Below are 20830 nucleotides of genomic sequence, written 5' to 3'. Positions count from 1 at the left end.
AAGACAAATCATCTTCCTTAACCTACCCTAAAAGACTTTAGGGACAGAAGTCACTAAGGGGGAAATGAAGCAGGATAGTAAGAAGCCAGGGAAATTCCTTGACAAGTGGAATGAGAGAAACTGAGACAAAAATAATTAAACAAGGCAAAATAATTTGAGCAATTTACAGCCAGCTAATGAATCACAAGGTTTTATCTTCCCTAATCAAGGACACTTAGAAAAAAATGGTTTATACATTCCAGATCTTCCTGGGACAGATCAGCTTTGATCCCAGTCCATCTTCAATGATGTTCTTGATGACATTCTTTGAAAATAAAACTAAACAGAAAATAAACCCTGATCCCTCTTTATGCACATGTTGATGAATCAGCATATTGAAGGAAATACCTGAAAATCTAATAAATATCCTGTAAAGACCTCCCCTAGGACTCTGGCTAAAAATAGGTAAATAGCCTCAAGACAAAGGACCTACAGATCACTGTCACTAGAATACACCCATAACTTGTATCTTTGCTAAACTCAAAGGGTCTCCATAAGGCTTGCAACCGGAGGAGAAGTAGGCAGTGGCAGCTTATCTCATGCTTACCCCCTGAGTCTGTCTCCTTTTTCTCTGACTTTCTAGTGAACTAAAAGCAGCCCTGCCTTGGCTCACTTCTTTCATTGTGACTTTTATTTCTCAGTAAGCCAAAGCAACTCTGCCTAAGCTCACTTCTTTCCTATACCTTAAGCCCTTTGTTTCACTGTCCCCATATTTAATAAACATACCCTCAAAATCACTTGGATTCATATTGTGAAATCTTTCCTGCATGGAGTCAAGAATCCACATACTATCAGCAGACCCAAGGCAGACCCACTCCAGCCTGGTCCTCATCTGGTAACAATGAAGCCTCAAGATTTAACTAATCTCAGTATGTTCCCATTCACCACCTTTCCTTCAGGCACACTCAGACAACCTTTGTGTTAAATTCTGGATTTTCTGAGTCAACAGAGAAATAAAAGGCTCAAATAGTAGTGCATAAAACCAACATTCTATAAATTACTTACATTTGGTTTCAAATATTTAAAAATGCATTAACAATAACATATAACTACTTAATTCTTAATGTCTAACCCCTAACTACATTAAATAGAAGAGCAGAGTATGTTTGATGTCTTTAGGACACAGGGAAGGTAGAAGTGGAATGTGGGGAAATGGGAGAGGAGACAGGGTTAGGAGGGATTATGCATGGTCCTAGCCTACCTCTGCTGACCCAGCCAGTGAGGCCAGACTGGTGTGCCCAGCTATGGAAAGATGAATTGAGTTTTTTTCTCTTGCTAATCCTCTTGATATAAACTTTCAGGGCAACCCCAGCTTTGCTGAATATATGGTATTCTAGATTGACTGAGAGAAATACTGGTGGCTTCAACACAAATGTTTTCCTTTAGATTTTGAAATATTTGGACATTATACTTCATTATCTACTAAGACATTGTAAATCACTTCCTGGTCTTGAACTACCTGTCCCACTTCTTTTTCATCACTGTAGGTGTGGCCATCTCATGCTGATCCTCAGATGGTTCTTTATGTTCAGTCTCAGGATTAGGTACATTTTCTTCATGGGGAAGTTCTTGTTTATTGTCTTGAGATATAACTAGAATATAGCTTAGGCCATTTGTCATTGAAGGGACAAAATCTTCAAATTCAGGCTACAAAATAAAGTGATAAACTGTTCAGTCTCCTGAAATGGATAGACTAACATGGCAGCTACTTCCTCTGTTAAATGGCATCTTCCCCATTATAATCAGTGGGCAAGAGTACGGTATCTTTATAAAGCTTCTGTTAACAAACACGTCTTTCAAGGATAAAAGTTCACAGCTAGCATGGATTGACCTTAAAGATTGTCTAATAACTATTCTCAGACTTTAGGATGTTTCCAAATGATCTGAAGGGCTTGTTAAAACACCAGTTTCTGCCTGGCTGGCATAGCTCAGTGGATGGAGCGCGGGCTGGGAACCAAGGTGTCCCAGGTTCGATTCCCAGCCAGGGTACATGCCTGGGTTGCAGGCCATAATCGCCAGCAACCGCACATTGATGTTTCTCTCTCTCTCTATCTCTCTCCCTTCCCTCTCTAAAAATAAATAAAAATAAAATCTTAAAAAAAAAAACAAAACAAAACACCAGTTTCTGGAGTCTGGTCCCAGAGTTTATGATTCAGTAAACTTAGAGGGGCCTTAGATTTGGATTTTCACAAAAGCTCCAAGGTGATGCTGATGTTGCTGGTCCAACCCTTTCCTGGGGCCAAGAGAGATGTTTTGAGTGGTGCAGCTAGTTTACAAAGTGCTGTTCAGTAGAACTTTTCTGTGATGACAAACATACTCTGTGCTCTTTAACATACATAGCAACATGCAGCTATTGAGCACTTGAAATGTGATTAGTGAAAATGACACAGAATTTTTATTTAATTTTAATGAATTTAAATTAAAATGGACACAAGTATCTTAATGGCCACCATATTGGACAGTAAATTTGTAGAAGCTATGTCTCCTGTCCCCCAAGCCAGTGCCCTCTCCAATATACAGCACTGCCTTTATTATATTCCCCTGGGCAAGAAGGAATTTCAAAAATAGCTTGAAAGAAAGGCCTTTGACTACAGAAAGAATTAAAACTTTCCTGTAAAGTGTATGACAAGAAAACTTCAACCTAGGATAAAAATCTATAGGAAGTACCTAGATATTAACTTCCAGGGCTGATGCAGGGAGCCTTAAAGTACATAACATAACAAGGTTTTCACTCCAAAATAACGCCATCAGATCATCCATCCACTTTTGCTTGACTGCTACTATTTCTACTAGAGATTTCTCCTGAGTCACTGTCTTTGGTATTACCATGATATGAACATCAACAGTGACACTGGGAGGTTATTTGGTTGGTCACACTTATTCATTTGTTTTTCTATAATGAAGATCTAAAACTTATAAGAATCTGTTGTATTTGAAAACACAGTGGCTTTCTTTAAACTTTCTTACCTGGTCTACTATTTGACTATAGAAGTCCCTCACTTCCGTTTCAGTGAGCACTCTTGTATCTTCTGCTTCTATGACAAATCCTCCATTGATAATCTTCAATGAGAGAGTATGGTCAGATCCAGACATTGTGGGACCACATACAAAACAAGTCAAAGAGATTTGTTCCCTAGGCTTAACATATCACCCAGATTTCAATGTATTTCATGTAAGAACCTCAACACAATCTGTTGGGCACTAGATTTGAAGAGCCTCAAAAATATATAAACAAACAAACTCCACAATATTTATATTATTTAAGTGAGTTGCCTCAAGATGTTAAAAAACTAACTGAATTCCAAAAAAAGTATCATAGATTTCTGAATCATTCATAAAAATAAATCTACAAGCAATTTTTAATAATCTATTTTCAAAATCATTTTAACTTCTTTAAAGCTTTACTTTGTTAAGGCTATAACTTATAATCTATTATATTTTCCTCTTAGAAACAAAAATTATGCAAATTATGGGAAAGGACAGAATTTAAGATTTAGAGATGCTTTACTTGTCTCAAAGAAAATTTAATGACAAATTCAACTTGCATGTCATTCAAGTATAATAAAATGTAACAGGTAGAAGTTTTGAAGCTAATACAACAAGTCCAATGAGTTATTAAACAATTAAATATAAGTGTTGCCTGGGGTCAAAGCAACTTAGTAATTACATTAAATGATACCAATAATTTGATCTCAGTTTTGTTTGGGAGTACCCAGCATCAACTACCTCTGCTTCTATCATGTAAGCAAGCCCTGAACTGGTTCCATGGGCTTGTATGATATTGCATAGCTGTACTTGCATCTTAGTGACCTCTCTCCTGACATTCCAATTTGAAAAATTTCTAAATATTCAAATCATGCCTGTTAAGTTACTAAGTGTCTGACAAAAGAAGATAATATCCAAGCAACATTGAAACTTGATAGCTTCTCCTTTACTATAGTTGAAAATGCAGTGTGTTCATTTTCTTTTTATTCAAAAAATTGAAAAAAGAATTTATGTAGCTTTTTATGGTATTCCAAAGAGCAAAGGTATTTAATAGATATTCATAATTTATATTTCTGAAATGTCATTTAGTATGTCAAAACAAAAAAATAAACCCAAATGATTAATAGTATTGCCTCAGGTAAAAAATGATATGATTTTAAAAATCTTCTCTATTACATATACTGAAATAAGGAAGAGTAAACCATTGGTATGTTATATTATTTTTGAAAACTTTAAAAAGTATAAGCAATATATGGGATCTGGGATATGGTCTGGAACACCCTCTTCCACGTATACAGTAGAATCTGGAAAAGGGGAGGGGGGTGGGGAGCTATATTTAGGGAGTGATATTAATTAAATCAACCGGTTATTGGAGAGAGACTATGTTTACCTTGACTCATGGACCATAATCAATGATAATGCTACTACACCTAAAGAAAGAATGCATGATGGGAAGTTCTTCAAGAGATACCCAACCCCTCCTGACATAGCTCCCTATGTGATATCTACTATGCATGAAACATTCTTTCAAATTTCTATATAATTTTGTTGTTTCAACACAAAGTCATTGTTCAGGGGTCAGCAAACTATAGCCTGCAGTCAAAATCTGGCACAATGCCTACTCTTGGAAATAAAGTTTATTGGAACATAGTCATGCCCATTTGTTTACAGAGTGCCTGCAGGTGCTTTCTCCATATGATCTCAGACTTAAGCAGTTGTGACAGAGATTATATGTCCCACAAGCGTGAAAGTAGTTGCCAAATGGCTCTTTATAGAAAATGTCTTCTGAGATCTTTTTGCAGATGGTGGTGAGGTAGGTGGGAGCAGAGCCCACTTCCCCCTGCATACAGGTGGAACACCTAGCCAATCTTTGAGGAACAGAGTGAACAGCCAAAGGTATCACAGCATATATGAAGGTTGGAGGCCAAAATTATAGAGGACATTGAAAAACAGATGGTAAGGAAATTGCTTTGGGATGGTAAGGTCCCTGGAACCAGCGTGGGGACCAGGGCTGCTGAAGCCCCTGGCTCAGCATCTGCTGGCATCTGCCACCTGCCACAGGATCCTTGGAAGAGAGCCAGGCCAATGGCTCCCTCCCCTACAGAAAAGGGAGGATAAAGTGGCGCCAGGATAGACTTAGATGCTTGAAGTCACTGGGGGGAATAAAAATGAAGTGGGAGATGCACAGAGGCAGTGTTCATCCACTGAGTCTGTGGATGCTGGCTGGGTCATTACCAGAGAAATTGAGGAGCCAGGTGATACCTAGAGAAGAGATAAGTTGGGCTATGACAGACCCTGACCCAGATAGCCTCTGGTCTGGTTAGAAAGTTGGGCTGTGTGAGAGACCAAGCACTCGTTAGGAGCAGCAGACTTGAACAGAAGGATTTTGTTTAAAAAAGTTTCCTGGTGGCTGTTTAGGGAAGTCTCCCATGGCGGCTGCACGCACACCCCGCCACCACAACTGAGGCCATGCCCCTGCCCCCACCCCTCAGCAGCAGAGGTTGTACCCCCCACAGCAGACTAGGCCCTGCACATGCCCCCACCCTCCTCTGACCCCCAGGCCAGGCTGACTTGATAAGAGGAAGGAGGAGGTGCACCTGCAGAAGAAGGCAGCAGGGCTCAGGATGTTAGCAGTCCCCAGTGGGGGAGCTGAACTACCCTGAAGAGACTTTAAGATTGCCTAGCACTAGGACAGCAAAGAACAACAAGGTGGTGTATGATTTGCCCCTAATTAGTGTACCTCAAGGACAGCACAACTGGTGGATTGAAGGTGCCAGCCTGACACAGATGGGCAGTGGGGGTGTGGCGGTGAACTGAGGAACTGGGCTAGAGGGTGGGTAACTGTGAATATTGAGGCCCAGACCTGGCCCCCATCCTCACAAAACCATAAGAAGGGAGAAAATCTTAGCCTAAGCCCCTCTGCCTGAGGCAGTCAGGAAGACCCACAGAATCCACTTGGCCAGTTTAAAGTCAGCAGGAGGCTTTTCTTTTTTTTCCCCCCCAAATGAGACAGTAAGACCTGGAATTGTGAAATGACCAGAGTGAGACCCAAAGTGGGATTACAAAGCTAATCCCAACAACTGAGAAACCAAGACAAATTTCACTTTGCTATTCCAGAGAACTTGCATGTTATTATTTATTTGTTATTATTTTTCATTATGTTTACTTTTTATTTTATTAGTATCTTTTATTGTTCTTTCTATTTAGTTTTCTTCATTTTATTTGTTGTTTAATTGCATTGACTGGTTTTCCTTGGTTCTCTCTGTCATAGTGTATTTTAATTTTCCTTCTTCCACTTCACTTGTGTTTCAATAGCACACTACTATAGGTCATGTACTTCCTATTCTTCTTATTCAGATAACATTGTTTCTGTAATATGATTATTGTTCCAGTATTATAAATAACTGTTGTTCCATATAATTGTAAATACTACACAGCAACCCCCACCCCTCACAGATCTTAGCCCATTTCACTATCTTCTGGACTTTATTACTGTTGTGGTTAATTCTATTCTCTCCACTCTATGCCTATTTTCTATCCTTTACTCTAAGTATATCTCCTATTCTGACCTCCCATAAGCTCTCTATTTTCTAGATTCAACTCACAAAACTTTTCCCTTTTAACAAGAGTCTTATCTCTTTTCCATACTTTCTAAAAAGTGGCTAGTTGGGTGAAATATCACAGTTAACACAATACTTATCCAAAGGATCTCCTATCTCTTTTCTAGGGGTTGGTACTTTACTAGAATACTCTCCCAATGTCTTAATCCATTTTGCCTTCCTCCTCCAACTGATCACCAAAAGACTAGGTGGTAGCTGTAAATGCCAATATACCTGCTAGAAGAGGAAACCCACCAACAAAGGAACCACCAACATGTAATAAAGGAAGAAGGTGGAGGAGTGAGAGAAAACCAACACTAACCATCACCCAGGACCAATTTGGAATTGCAACTAAATGGTAGAAAAATTATCCAAAACAAACAACTGAACAAGAGCAAAAGAGAAGCCTCATAATGTTGGACAGACAGAAGAACCAGCTTTGACACAACCTGTCCACACCTGCACAACAGACACAAGACATGGTGGGCAAAGTGACCCTCAGCTAACTGGATGTAGGGAAGGACCCACCAAATAAAGACACAACAGCAATCAAAATCCAAATATCCAGAGAGCCAACATAAATAACAGCCTGAGATCAGCAAGTTTAGGAGATCAAGGAGATTGCATCATTCCTTCAGGTCTCCTACCATAGAAGTTCACACCACAAACACAAGAAGCAGAGGCTAACACGGAGTCTCACAAACAATGGAAAGACAAAGAAACAATCCCCAAATGAAAGGAAAGGAGGAAGCTTCAGAAAAAAAAGTGCCAAATGAATAGAACCAACTCAACTATCAGACACTGAGTTCAAATCAATGGTTATAAGGAAGCTCAATAAGCTCACTGAGAATTAACAAAAACTACAGAGAAACTATAACAAACTCACTGCAAACTATATCAACATGAAAAAGGAAATAGAAACTATCCATGAGGGTCAAAAGGAAATGCAGAATACAATTTCTGAATTGAAGAACAGTAGAAGAAATCAAAAGCAGGCTAGATGAAGCAAAGGATTGAATCAGCAAGCTGAAGGACAAGATAGAAAAAAATGCAAGAAGAGCAAGAAAGGGAAAAAACACTCAGAAAGAACAAAGAGGTGATAAGGGAACTGCAGGACAACATCAAACGTAATATCCATGTAGTAAGGAACAAGAAGGAGAAGAAGAGCAAGGGATAGAAAACCTGTTTGAAAAACTAACGATGGAAAACTTCCCTATTTTGATGAGAGAAAAAGTCACACAAATCCAGGAAACACAGAGAGTCCCAATCAAGAGGAACCCAAAAAGGCACACTTCAAGATACATCATAATTAAAATGGCAAAATTCCAAGACAAAGAGAGAATCTTAAAGGTAGCAAGAAAGAAACAGGAAGTAACACACAAGGGAGCCCCAATAAGACTAGCAGCAGACTTCTCACTAGAAATGCTCCAAGCCAGGAGGAAATAGAAAGAAATATTCCAAGTAATGAAAACCAAGAGCCTGCAACCGAGACTACTTTAATTGAGCAAGGCTCTCAATTAAAATGGAAGACCAAATAAGGAGTTTTGCATACAAAAAAAGGCTCAAAGAATACACCTTGTCCAAACAAGCACTGCAAAAGATACTAAAGGTTTGGCTCAAATAAATGGAAGAAAAAGAGGGAGAGAGAGAGGAACACTGGTACAAAAGAAGTAAAATGGCAATGAATAAGTACCTATCAGTAATAGCCTTAAATGTAAATGGATTAAATGTTCCCATCAAAAGACATAAAATAGCTAAATGGGTAAGAAATCATGACCCATGCATATGCTGCCTACAAGAGACCCACTTCAGAACAAAAAACCTACAGAGTGAAAGTGAAGGGCTGGAAACAAATATTTCAAGAATATGGACAGGAAAAAAAGCTGGGATAGCAATACTCATATCAGACAAAATAGACTTCAAAACAAGGGCCATAGAATGAGACCAAGAAGGTCACTTCATAATACTCAAGGAAAGAACCCATCAAGAAGACATAAACATTGTAAACATATATACACCCAACATAGGAGCACCCAAATATATAAGGAAATACTTGGAGGACTTCAAGAAAGTTATTGTCAGCAACACAATTATAGTAGGGGATTTTAACACTCCACTGTAAAAAATAAACCAAATATAAACTATTAGACTATTCCAAAAAAAATCCATGAAGGAAGACTCTCACACTCTTTTTATAAAGCCAGTGTCATCCTACTCCAAAAACCAGATAAAGACATAACAAAGAAAGAAAACTACAGGCCAATATCACTGATGAACATAGGCACTAAAATCTTCAACAAAATATTTGCAAACCACATCCAGCAATAATTAAAAAGATCATACACCATGATCAAGTAGGATTCATACCAGAGATGCAAGGATGGTATAATATTTGCAAATCAAAAAGTGTAATATATTATATAAACAAAAGGAAAACAAAAATCACATAATCATATCAATAGATGCAGAAAAACCATTTGATAAGGTACAGCACCAATTTATGATAAAAATACTCAGCAAACTAGGAATAGAGGGATTATTCCTCAACATAATAAAGGTCAAATATGAGAGACCTACCACCAACATCATACTCAATGGGCAAAACTAAAAGCTTTCCCACTAAGAACAGGAACAAGACAAAGATGTCCATTCTCACCACTCCTATTTACCATAGTATTGGAAGTTCTAGCCACAGCAATCAGACAAGAAAAAGAAATAAAAGGCACACAAATTGGAAAAGAGGAAACAAAACTGTCAATGTTTGCAGATGACATGATAGTGTACATAGAAAATCCTATAGACTCCACCAAAACACTATTCAACCTAGTAAGTGAATTTGGTAAAACAGTGGGATCCAAGTCAATATTCAGAAATCAAAAGCATTTTTGTATAACAACAATGAAATATCAGAAACAGAAATCAGGGGAAAAGTCCCATTTGATATAGCAACAAGGAAAATAAAGTACCTTGGAATAAACCTAACCAAGGAGGTAAAAGATGGGTACTCAGAAAACTACACAACACTGAGAAAGAAATTCAGGAAGACACAAACCAATGGAAATACATACCATGTTCATGGATCAGAAGAATTAACATTTTGATGTTAATATCATTCAAATGTCCATACTACCCAAAGCAATTTATAGATTCAATGGAATATCTATTAAAGTACCAATGGCATATTTCACAGACATAGAATAAACACTTGAGAAATTTGTATGAAACCATAAACAACCCCAAATAGCTGCAGCAATTTTGAGAAAGAAGAGAAAAGTAGGAGGAATCACAATACCTGATATCAAATTGTATTACAAGGCCACTGTAATCAAAACAGCCTGGTGCTGGCATCAGAACAGACACATGGACCAATGGAACAGAATAGAGAGCCCAGAAATAAACCCAAGTCTCTATGGTCAAATAATATTTGACAAAGAGGGCAGAACCATAAAGTTGAATAAAAATAGCCTCTTCAACAAATGGTGTTGGGAGAGCTGGACAGCTACATGCAAAAAAATGACACTTGATCATCAGCTTACACCATACACAAAAATAAATTCAAGGTGGATAAAAGACATAAATATAAGTCATGACACCATAAAAGTCCTAGAGTAGAACATAGGCAGGAAAATCTCAGATATTCCACACAGCTATACTTTCACTGATATGTCCCCTAGAGTAAGGGACATAAAGGAAAGAATAAGTGAATGGGATCTCATCAATATAAAAAGTTTCTTCACAGCTAAAGAAAACAGTATTAAAATGAAAAGAAAACCAACCATATGGGAAAACATATTTACCAATGATACCTCAGACAAGGGTTTGATGTCCAAAATATAAAAAGAATTCACACAACTCTACTCTAGGAAAACAAACAAAAAAAATTAAAAATGGACAAAGGACTTAAACAGACACTTCTCCAAGAAAGGCTCATACAAAGGGTCCAGAGACATATGAAAAGATGCTCAGTATCACTAGCCATCAGAGAGATGCAAATTAAAACCACAATGAGATACCACTTCACACAAGTGAGAATGACCATCATAAACAAAGCAACAAACAACAAGTGTTGGAAAGAATGTAGAGAAAATGGAACCCTCGTGCACTGCTGGTGGGAATGCAGACTGGTGCAGCCACTACAGAAAATAGTATGGAATTTCCTCAGAAAACTAAAAATGGAACTGCTTTTTGACCTGGCAATTCCACTGCTAGTATATCCTAAGAACCCTGAAACACCAATCCAAAAGAACCTATGCACCCCAATGTTCACAGCAGTACAATTTACTATAGCCAAGTGCTAGAAGCAACCTAAGTGCCCATCAGTAAATGAATGATCAAAAAACTATGGTACATTTACAGGATGGAATACTATGCAGCAGAAAGAAAGAAGGAGCTCCTACCCTTTGGGACAGCATGAATGGAACTAGAGAGTATTATGCTAAGTGAAATAAGCCAGGTGGTGAAAGACAAATACCATATGATCTCACCTTAAGTGGAACCTAATCAACAAAAGAAACAAGGAAGCAAAATATAACCAGAGACATTAAAATTAAGAACAATCTGACAGTAATCAGAGAGGAAGTAGGAGGGGATAATGGGGGAAAGAGGGAAGGGTTTTCAGGAACACTATAAAGGACACATGGACAAAACCAATGGGGTTGGAATCAGGGAAGGGAAGTGTGGATGGCTGGGGTGGGGAGGAGTTGTGGGCCGGGGGGGGGGAATGCAAAAAACTGTACTTGAACAACAATAAAATGATAAAAAATAAAGAAAATGTCTGCTGACCTTTGCATTAGAATGCTCTAAAGCAAAACATTAAAAGGGTTCTTAGGCTATCATCTACATAAAAGAATCATTCATTTCTAACAACATACAGGGAAATAAAGCAAGCTAATGTGAGCTTATAACAAATGTGTTATACAATAGTTAACATATATCAATTGCTAATTACTCAACATGAAAAAAATTGCTATGATCCAATGTAAGAACTATAGTTTTGGAACCATTTTTCTCAATTCTTCGAAATCTTGCTTCCAGGCATGTCTTTTGTTTGGCTCAAATAAACTCTTATTTTTTTAAAAAATAACTATAATTTTTATCATTTATATTTGATGCTGGTAGAGCAGAGTTCTTTAAGTAAAGATACTTGAGTAGGTCTAGCCCAGGGGTGTCAAGCTCATTTTCACCAGGATCCATATAAACATCAAAGTTGCCTTCAAAGGGCTAAATATAATTTTCAGACTGTATAAATGTAACTACTCTTTAACTAGGGGCAAGGAGCTTTACATTTGACTCTTGAAAGGCAACTGTGAAGCTGATGTGGCCCCTGGTGAAAATGAGTTTGACACCCCTGGTCTAGCCGTTGTAAAGACAAATTGTTCAAAGCCATTGGAGGCACCAGAAGTTCATTATGTTCTATCTTACTTTAAATGATAAGATTGCCTCTAAACTGACAATTAAGGGGCTGTTATTTTTCAACTAATTTAAACTATTATGGCAAAATATTACTTACTTTTTCTTTAATTTCTATAGTCTTCCCAGTAACCATAGCCTCGGGTTTGATAATGACAATATTGCGCACTTTGTCTATGAAAAAAATAAATACACCAATTTTATTTTCTTGGTACAAAGTCTAGACAATCAAGGTTTTGGCCATTAAAAATGTAAACAACTAATGCCCACTGAATTTTTGTCAATTGACAGCTTTGTTCTTATTATGGCATTTCAACTACCAAAGAGTTTCTATTTAGAACCAAAGTGCACTTTCATATTTGCATACAAGAAAAATACTCTCAAGAGTTTATAGTCAACAGGCAAAGAAAGAAAAAAGGAAGGAAGAAAGGAAGCAAGGAAGCAAGGAAATAAGGAAGGGAAGAAAGAAATAGAGATGGAAGAGAGAAAGAGAAGGAAGGAAGGAAGGAAGGAAGGAAGGAAGGAAGGAAGGAAGGAAGGAAGCAAGGAAGCAAGGAAGCAAGGAAGCAAGCAAGCACTGGTTATTTTAATGCAATTCACATAAATTAGAATCACACCCATGATCCATTCAGTTCAGTGTTGTTTGTGAGTGGAGTCTCAAATGCAAGCAAACATCACACACTAAAGAATTTACCACTATGGATTTATTCACATTTATCTACATATTCTTAGATGTTTTACCTCTACTACATAAGTAGGATTGAATGTATACTCATACACCCACATAGACAATCCAGTGAACCCAGGAAATTGTTAACTGTAAATTAAATTGGAAGTGTAGGTCATCAAGAAAGTGATTATTTTCAAAAGTTGAAGGATGAAATAAGAGAAAGCTGCTGTTCAGATGAGTTACCTGTGGTACTGCCTAAATAACCCTGAAAGGCTCCAGGCATAGAAACCAAGGATAAATGGGAGGGAAGCAAAAGAGGTTTCTTTCTTTTTTTTAATGTTCTATAAATTAGTACAATTTTATTTTTTATCTTTATTTTTTATTGTTCACTTACAGTTGTCCCACCTTTTTCCTCATTGCTCTCCCCTGCCCCTTCTTTTCCCCTGGACACAGTTAATCCCTACTGTCCATGCCCATGGGTCCTCTATTCATGTTCCTTTACTTGCTACTTTCTCCTTCTTCCCCTCATCAGTCCCCTCCCCCGTCCCTTCTGGTCACTGTCAGTTGTTCTTTATTTCCATGTCTCTGTTTCTATTTTGCTCATATATTTGTGGCAGTGTCATTTACAATAGCCAAGTGCTGGAAGCAGCATAAGTGCCCATCAGTAAATGAGTAGATCAAAAAACTGTGGTACATTTACACAATGGAATACTACACAGAAGAAAGAAAGAGGGAACCCCTACCTTTCATGACAGCATGGATGGAACTGAAGAGCATTATGTTAAGTGAAATAAGCCAGGTAGTAAAAGATAAATAACATATGATCTCACTTATAAGAGGTTTCATTTTAATAGCTAAGTCTAGTATTGCACAACTCATCATTTATCCTACCAATTCCTTATCAATTAATATTGATGTCATTATGAGCTCTTTGCTGCTTTAAGTGATGCTGCAATGAACATCCATGTACACAAATCCTCTGTCATTACTTTAAATTTACTTACCAACATTTTCATTGGATGCTTCCCCAGTATCTTCTGCATCTGAGTCTACAAATGCAATTTCATGATACTATGGAAGAAAATGCAAATAGAACAGTTATATTGTAATGTGATAGTGAGTTTTTAGAAATTTGTTTATAATAAATATTTATAATCTAAGGGATAAAAGGTAAGTGGGAAATATGCCTTCACTTATCTAACACTACTTTTCTCAAGCTTTCCATTAGAATAGATAAAGAATATTTAAAACAGCCCTGGCTGGTGTAGCTCAGTGGATTGAGCACAGGCTGCGAACCAAAAGGTCGCAGGTTCAATTCCCAGTCAGGGTACATGCCTGGGTTGCAGGCCATGACCCCCAGCAACCGCACATTGATATTTCTCTCTCTCTCTCTTTCTCCCTCCCTTCCCTCTCTAAAAATAAATAAATAAAATCTTTAAAAAAAAGAAAATGTAAAACAGTTGGAGTAGGAGGACCATCAGAAATAATGCATATATGTTGTATGAAAATGATTAAAAACAAAAAGCTTTATAACTTCGGAAGAGCACAATGAATAAAATAAGCATAAATTAACAAGTAGGAAATAATAAATACATAATTATTATGTTAAAAGATCAAAAGGCAGTAAGTTTCATGGTCCATTCCTGAACATTGCTATTAATTGATCAGAAACAGAAAGGTACCACCTTAATTTATTTAAAAAAAAAGCTTGCTCAAAAACAATAGCTAATTTCCTACCATTGAGTAAAATACTAGAAAGGATAGGGAGTGGAAGGTCTTAATTACTTGAGAAGTCCTGAAAGTTCTTCTGTGATTCTGTATATATTAATATATTATATGTAAACATTGTTTTGGCAAAAGAATGAATAACTTCAGATTCTTAACAGAATAAAGACTCAAAAATATTTGGACATAACTATACTGGAAGCATGCACCCTTATTAAAATCAGGAATGAGAAAATTATGCCAGGTATAACTTCAAAATCAATCTGACATTGTATTTGTTGGCTTGTTGGCCAGTAGGGTAGCCACTAATGACATAACCCTATCTGAACATTTGGAATAAGGTTAGTCCAAAATAAAATGTACTGTAAGTGAAAAACACAGCATATTCTAAAGATTTAGTATTAAAAGTGAAGATAATATGCCTTATTTTTATATTAAGTATATCTTTAAGTGGAATCTCTTAAATATAGTGGATTAATAAAAATTTTATTATTATTAAATTAATTTCACCTGTTTGTTTTTATTGTTTCTAATGTGACTAGTAGAATATTTTAAATTATGTATGTGGCTCACATTGTGGGCTTATAGTTTATTATTGTCAGGCAATTAAATAATAAAGGTAAAGAACAGACTTGTCCCCCAAAATGGAATAATATAAAATAAAAATTATATTAATAAATTTCTTATTAATTAAAATGGGATTTCATTCTGTAAAATGATAACAACAATATAACCACAGAACACAGTGGAGAAAATTGAATAGAATATAGCAATTAGAATGTTTAGGAGTCATTCTGCCTGACTTCAAATTCTGGTCTCATGACCTTCTAGTTTCCCTGTTATAGGGGAAAGGACTTAATGTTGTCAAGCATTGTTTTATTGGTAAATATCTCATGAGATTTCTTGAGGTTCGAGTTTATCACAGCACATAGGAAGCTCCTGAACTCACCTCCTCCCATGGACACACCAGATCTTAGCTACATATGGCACAATTCTTTCCAAAGAAATCCAAGCACTGTCTGAGTGACTCTACCCCTCAGGCAAATGGAAAAAAAAAAACAAAACACGACTATATGTAATGGTTGGGAGAGGCTGAGAGTCTGGCCATAGACTTCAGCCTTGGCAAAATGACATACAATCAGGAGAGGAGTCCACAACTCCAGCATTTTCTTGATGAGTGAATGGTTTGGAGTAAATGTGTAATGCCCTCAATTTTAAGACTTCCAACTGGAGATGGGCCCCTAAAAGCCTAGTTCTGAAAGCCAAGCGGGACTTGCATCAATGAAATCCACCAGACTACAGTAAATTAACCAATTTTCAACACACCCCTGAGGACTCACTGTGACTGTCCTCCCAGGGCTCACTGCAGTGGCAGCAGACTGAAATGCCCTTTTTTCCCCTGAAAGAGGCCTATTTGGAAATCTTTAAAAAGCTGTAGCCCAAGAGTCAGGCTCCTAATTTAACAAAGGTCTAAGGGCTGACTGTAATTTTCTCCTGCGACTGGGAAGGTCAACCGAAGCCATCTCATGCTGCCCATCTGCCCCGCTCCAGGTTGTTGGTGTCTCCCTGGAGGGAGCGTGAGCATGTGTCTGGCACCCTGACTTCTACAGTTACTGCTCAGGAAACACACCCCTTGATCACTTGGCTCTTGTAGCCAGCATAGCTTGCATTCACAGGTCCCTCAGGACTGTAACTAACAATAAAAGAGTTCTTGACTGGCTACCCCTCAACACAGTAAACAGGCAGCAGCCAGAGGCACCCAACTCTCAATATTTCCCTGAGGGAATCTTACTTCCATGTCTGGGGGGCTACAGCCTCAGCATCAGGCTCTTAGTCTGAAAAACAGATGGGAACTAACTGAAATCTTTCCCCAAATCCAGGGAGGCTAGCAAGTGCCATCTTTGCACTCTCCCTCTTCTCCTATCCCTGTCCCTGGTCTTAACTTGAAGATAAATTGAGTGCACATCTGGTACATCAGCTTTTGTGGCCACTTCCCAGAGAACACATCCCATGATAGCCTGGCTCTAGCACCCAGCAGGACTGCTGTTGGTTGATCCAGAAGGGACAGCAATGGGTAAAACTGTCCAGACAGAAAAATGAATAAGGAAACATTGAACTTAAACTACATGTTCAGCCAGATTGATTTAATAGACATGTACAAAACATTGCATCCAAAGCAACAGAATAACCATTCTTTTCAAATACACATGGCACATCTTCAAACATAGATTATGTGTTAGGTCACAAAACAAGTCTCGATAGATTTAAGTAGATGAAAATCATATCAAGCATCTTCTGACCATAATGATATGAGACTAGAAATCAACTATAAAAAGAAACTAGAAAATTCCTAAATATATAAAAATTAAACAACATGCTACTGCATGGATCAAAGAAGATCTTTTGAATGGATTTCAAAAAAAGAAATCAAAACACAAATCTAAAAAGTTCTTGAGGCAAATAAAAATGGAAATATGATTTAAAGAACATGGTTCAATGTCCAGCCAAGATGGAGGTGTAGGTAGATACACTGTGCCTCCTCACACAACCAAAAGAAGGACAACAAAAAATTTAAAAACAAAACAAAACAACAAAAAAAAACCCCAGAAGTGACAGAAAATTGAACTGTATGGAAGTCTGACAACCAAGGAGTTAAAGAAGAAATATTCATCCAGACCAGTAGGAGGGGTGGAGATGGGCAGCCAGGGTGGACAGGACTCATGGTAATGCAAGGTGGCAGCTGGTGTACTGGGTGAGGTGGTGGCTGGTGAGGAGGCAGTCTCACATTTGTGTGCAGATAAACTAGGAGGAACAACTGGGGAGAGAGACCACAAAACCCAGGGTTCTAGCACAGGGAAATAAAGCCTCAAAACCTTTCACTGAAAAAACCTGTGAGAATTGTGGTGGTGGGAGAAACTCCAAGCCTCACAGGAGAGTTCACTGGAGAGACCCACAGGGTCCTAGAATGTACACAAACCCATCCATCCTTGAATCAGCATCAGAAGGGCCCAATTTGCTTGTGGGTAGCAGCAGAAGTGACTAAAAACCGGCAGAGAGCAGAGCAAGTGGCACTGTTCCCTCTCAGACCCCTCTCCCCACTGACAGCACCAAAGTGCAGTGGCTTGGGTTGTCCCACTGTACTGAACACCTAAGGCTCTGCCTCTTACTGCATAACAGGCCACCAAGACAAAAAAAAAATGGCCCAAATGAAAGAACAGATCAAAGCTCCAAAAAAGATACAACTAAGCAACAAAGAGCCAACCTATCAGATGCACAGTTCAAAACACTGATAATCAGGAAGCTCACAGAACTGGTTGAGTATGGTCACAAAACAAAGGAAAAAGTACAGGTTGTGCAAAGTGAAATAAAGGAAAATGTACAGGGAACCAACAGTGATGGGAAGGAAACTGGGACTCAAAGCAATGGTGTGGAGCAGAAGGAAGAAAGAAATATTCAACCAGAACAGAATGAAGAAACAAGAATTGAAAAAAAAAAGAGGAAACACTGAGGGACCTCCAGGACAACTTTAAATGTTTCCAACATCCAAATCATAGGGCTACCAGAAAGAGAAGGAGAAGAGCAAGAAATTGAAAATTTATTTGAAAAAATAATGAAGGAGAACTTCCCCAATCTGGCAAAGGAAATACACTTCCAGGAAGTCCAGGAAGCTCAGAGAGTTCCAAAGAAGTTGGACCCAAGAAAGCACAAAACAAGGGACATCATAATTATATTACCCAAGATTAAAGATAAGGAGACAATCTTAAAAGCAACAAGAAAAAAGGGGACAGTTACCTACAAAGGAGTTCCCATTAGACTATCAGCTTATTTCTCAAAAGACATCTCAAAAGGCAAGAAGGGGCTGGAAAGACATATTCAAAGTCAGGAAACGCAAGGATCTACATCCAAGATTACTCTATTCAGCAAAGCTTTCATTTAGAATGGAAGAGCAGATAAAGTGCTTCCCAGGTAAGGTGAACACTTTACTTGACTTTTTGTTCAAGTTAAAGGAGTTCATCATCACCAAGCCCTTATTATATGAAATGGTTTAAGGGACTTATCTAGAAAAAGAAGATAAAAAATATGAACAGTAAAATGACAATAAACTCACAACTATTAACAACAGAATCTTAAAAACAAAAACAAACTAAGCAAACAATTAGAACAGGAACAGAATCACAGAAATGGAGATCACAGGGAGGGTTATCAGTGGAGGAATGGGAGGGGGAGAGAGGAGGAAAAGGTACAAGGAATAGTAGCATAAATGGTAGGCAAAAAGTAGACAGGGGGAGGTTAAGAATAGTATAGGAAATGTAGATGCCAAAGAACTTATATGTACAACCCATAGACATAAACTAAAGGGAGGGAATGCAGGTGGGAGGGGGTGTGCATGGCAGAGGGGAATAAAGGGGGGGGGGGAAATGGGACAACTGTAATAGCATAATCAATAAAATACATTTTTAAAAAACTTAAAGAATACAACAAAAGAGTTCTAAGAGGGGAGATTACAGCAATAAATGCCTACATTTTAAAAAAATTTCAAATAACCATTATAACTTTACACTTCAAGAAACTAGAACAACAACAACAATGAAAAAACTAGAACAAGAATAAATGAAGCCAAAGTTAGCACATGAAAAAAATAGCAGTGATCAGAGCAGAAGTAAATACAATAGAAACTATAAATACATACAAAAAATCAGTGAAACTAAATGTGGTTATTTTTTTAAAAAGGAAATGGCCAAACTTTTTAGATGGACTTGAAAGAAAAAAAGAAAGAAAAACTCAAATAGAACAAAATAAAAGGGCAGACATTATAAATGATACCACTGACACCAAGGGAAATACAAAGAATCTTAAGAGACTGCTAGGACCAACTGTTAAATCACTATCTCAGAAAGTTATCTGCACTCTAATGTTCATTACAGCATTATACTTGATGCTTAAACAACCTGTATTTGAACTACATGAGTACTTATAGGCAGATTTTTTTTTCAGTAAACATACCATTGGCCACCCATATCCCTGGGTTTGGCATTCAAATCAAAAACAGTCTTTTCAATCCAAGAATGGGAATCCATGGAAGCAGAGGGTTGACTATGTGCATTGCTTTATGCCATTTATATAAGGGACTTGAGCATTAATGGGTTTTGGTATCTGCAGGATGTTCTAGAACCAATACCACTTAGAGGAAGGACTGGGTTTGGAGGAGCCAAAAGTTATATGGGGATTTTCAACTGAGCAAAGGTCATTTCCCCTAACCCCTACATTGCCCAAGTGTCAAATGTATTTACAATAACCAGATATGGAAAACAAGTTAGGTTTGCATAAATGGGTGAATGATAAAGAAATGTAGTATATAAAAATGATAAAATATTATTCATCCATAAAAAAGGACATTTTAACCATTTTGACAATATAGGATGGACCTTGGAGGCATTATGCTAAGTGAAATAAGACAGAGAAAGACAAATACTGTATGATCTCATATGTAGAAAGCTTAAAAAAACCCAAAGTCATAAATACAGAAAACAAAATGGTTGTTGCCAGAGAGGAGGGTGGTGGAGTGGGGGAATTGGGTGAAGGTGTCAAAGGGTACAAGCTTCCAGTTTAAGATAAGTTCTGGGGTACAGTGACTATAATTAAATACAATATTTTATCTTTGAAAATTGCTAAGAAAGACCTTAGAAGTCTTACCAGAAAAAACTAATAATCATGAGAGGTGACAGATGTTACTAACCTTGGTGTTATACACTATTTTGCAATGTACACATATATAAAATCATTCATCTTAAACTATACACTGTTTATTTGTGAATATATCTCACAAAGCTAGAGGTGAAAAGATTTCTGTAAGGATTTAATGAGATCTGTTTGCAAATCATAGCAAATAGTAAGTTTCCAATCATTCCTAGTAATGGTAATTTTTAAAAGAAGTGGGAGAGTGGGAAGCGAGAGAGAAGGAAGAAGATTCCCTGAAAAACAAGACAATCTGAAAAAGTGAAGAAAAATTTCCTTGGATGATAAAAAATCTCTATTAGAGATATAAACTTCTTACATTTGTCATGTTTCAGTTTCCATAAAATGTTTTTAATGCTCTTAATAAAGTTCTTTGTATATAATGTCAATATTAGCACAGTGACACAAGCATATTTTCCCAGTTAATTGCCTTCCTTTACATGTTTAGAGTGCACCTCAAAGTTTTAAATAATTAAATCTAGTTTTCCTTTCTGATATCTCTGGTTTATTGTTATACTTATAAGGCATTCCTCAATCTATGACATATAGGGATCTGACAATATTTCCTTCTACTACTGTTATACTTAGTTTCTTCATATTCGGCTCTTTAATTCATATGTAATTTATTTATTTATGTTGAGGAAATGACACAACTTCTTATACAAAT

The 20830-nt window shown here is 37.4% G+C and overlaps 1 protein-coding gene across 1 annotated transcript in view; it reads right to left on the bottom strand.

Annotated features, from left to right (window-relative positions):
- Positions 1-20830, bottom strand: part of NME8 (NME/NM23 family member 8) — a 49741-nt gene that overhangs the window by 20357 nt on the left and 8554 nt on the right. Inside the window, exons 6-9 of the mRNA XM_028525995.2 lie at positions 13707-13773; positions 12133-12206; positions 3007-3099; positions 1499-1686 (exon numbers count right to left, since the gene is read on the bottom strand). Of these exons, the coding sequence (XP_028381796.1) occupies positions 1499-1686; positions 3007-3099; positions 12133-12206; positions 13707-13773 (422 nt within the window). The remainder of the gene's footprint in view (positions 1-1498; positions 1687-3006; positions 3100-12132; positions 12207-13706; positions 13774-20830) is intronic.

Source organism: Phyllostomus discolor, chromosome 10 (assembly GCF_004126475.2).
Source record: "Phyllostomus discolor isolate MPI-MPIP mPhyDis1 chromosome 10, mPhyDis1.pri.v3, whole genome shotgun sequence".
NCBI lineage: Eukaryota > Metazoa > Chordata > Mammalia > Chiroptera > Phyllostomidae > Phyllostomus > Phyllostomus discolor.
This window is presented reverse-complemented; position numbering and strand designations above follow the sequence as displayed.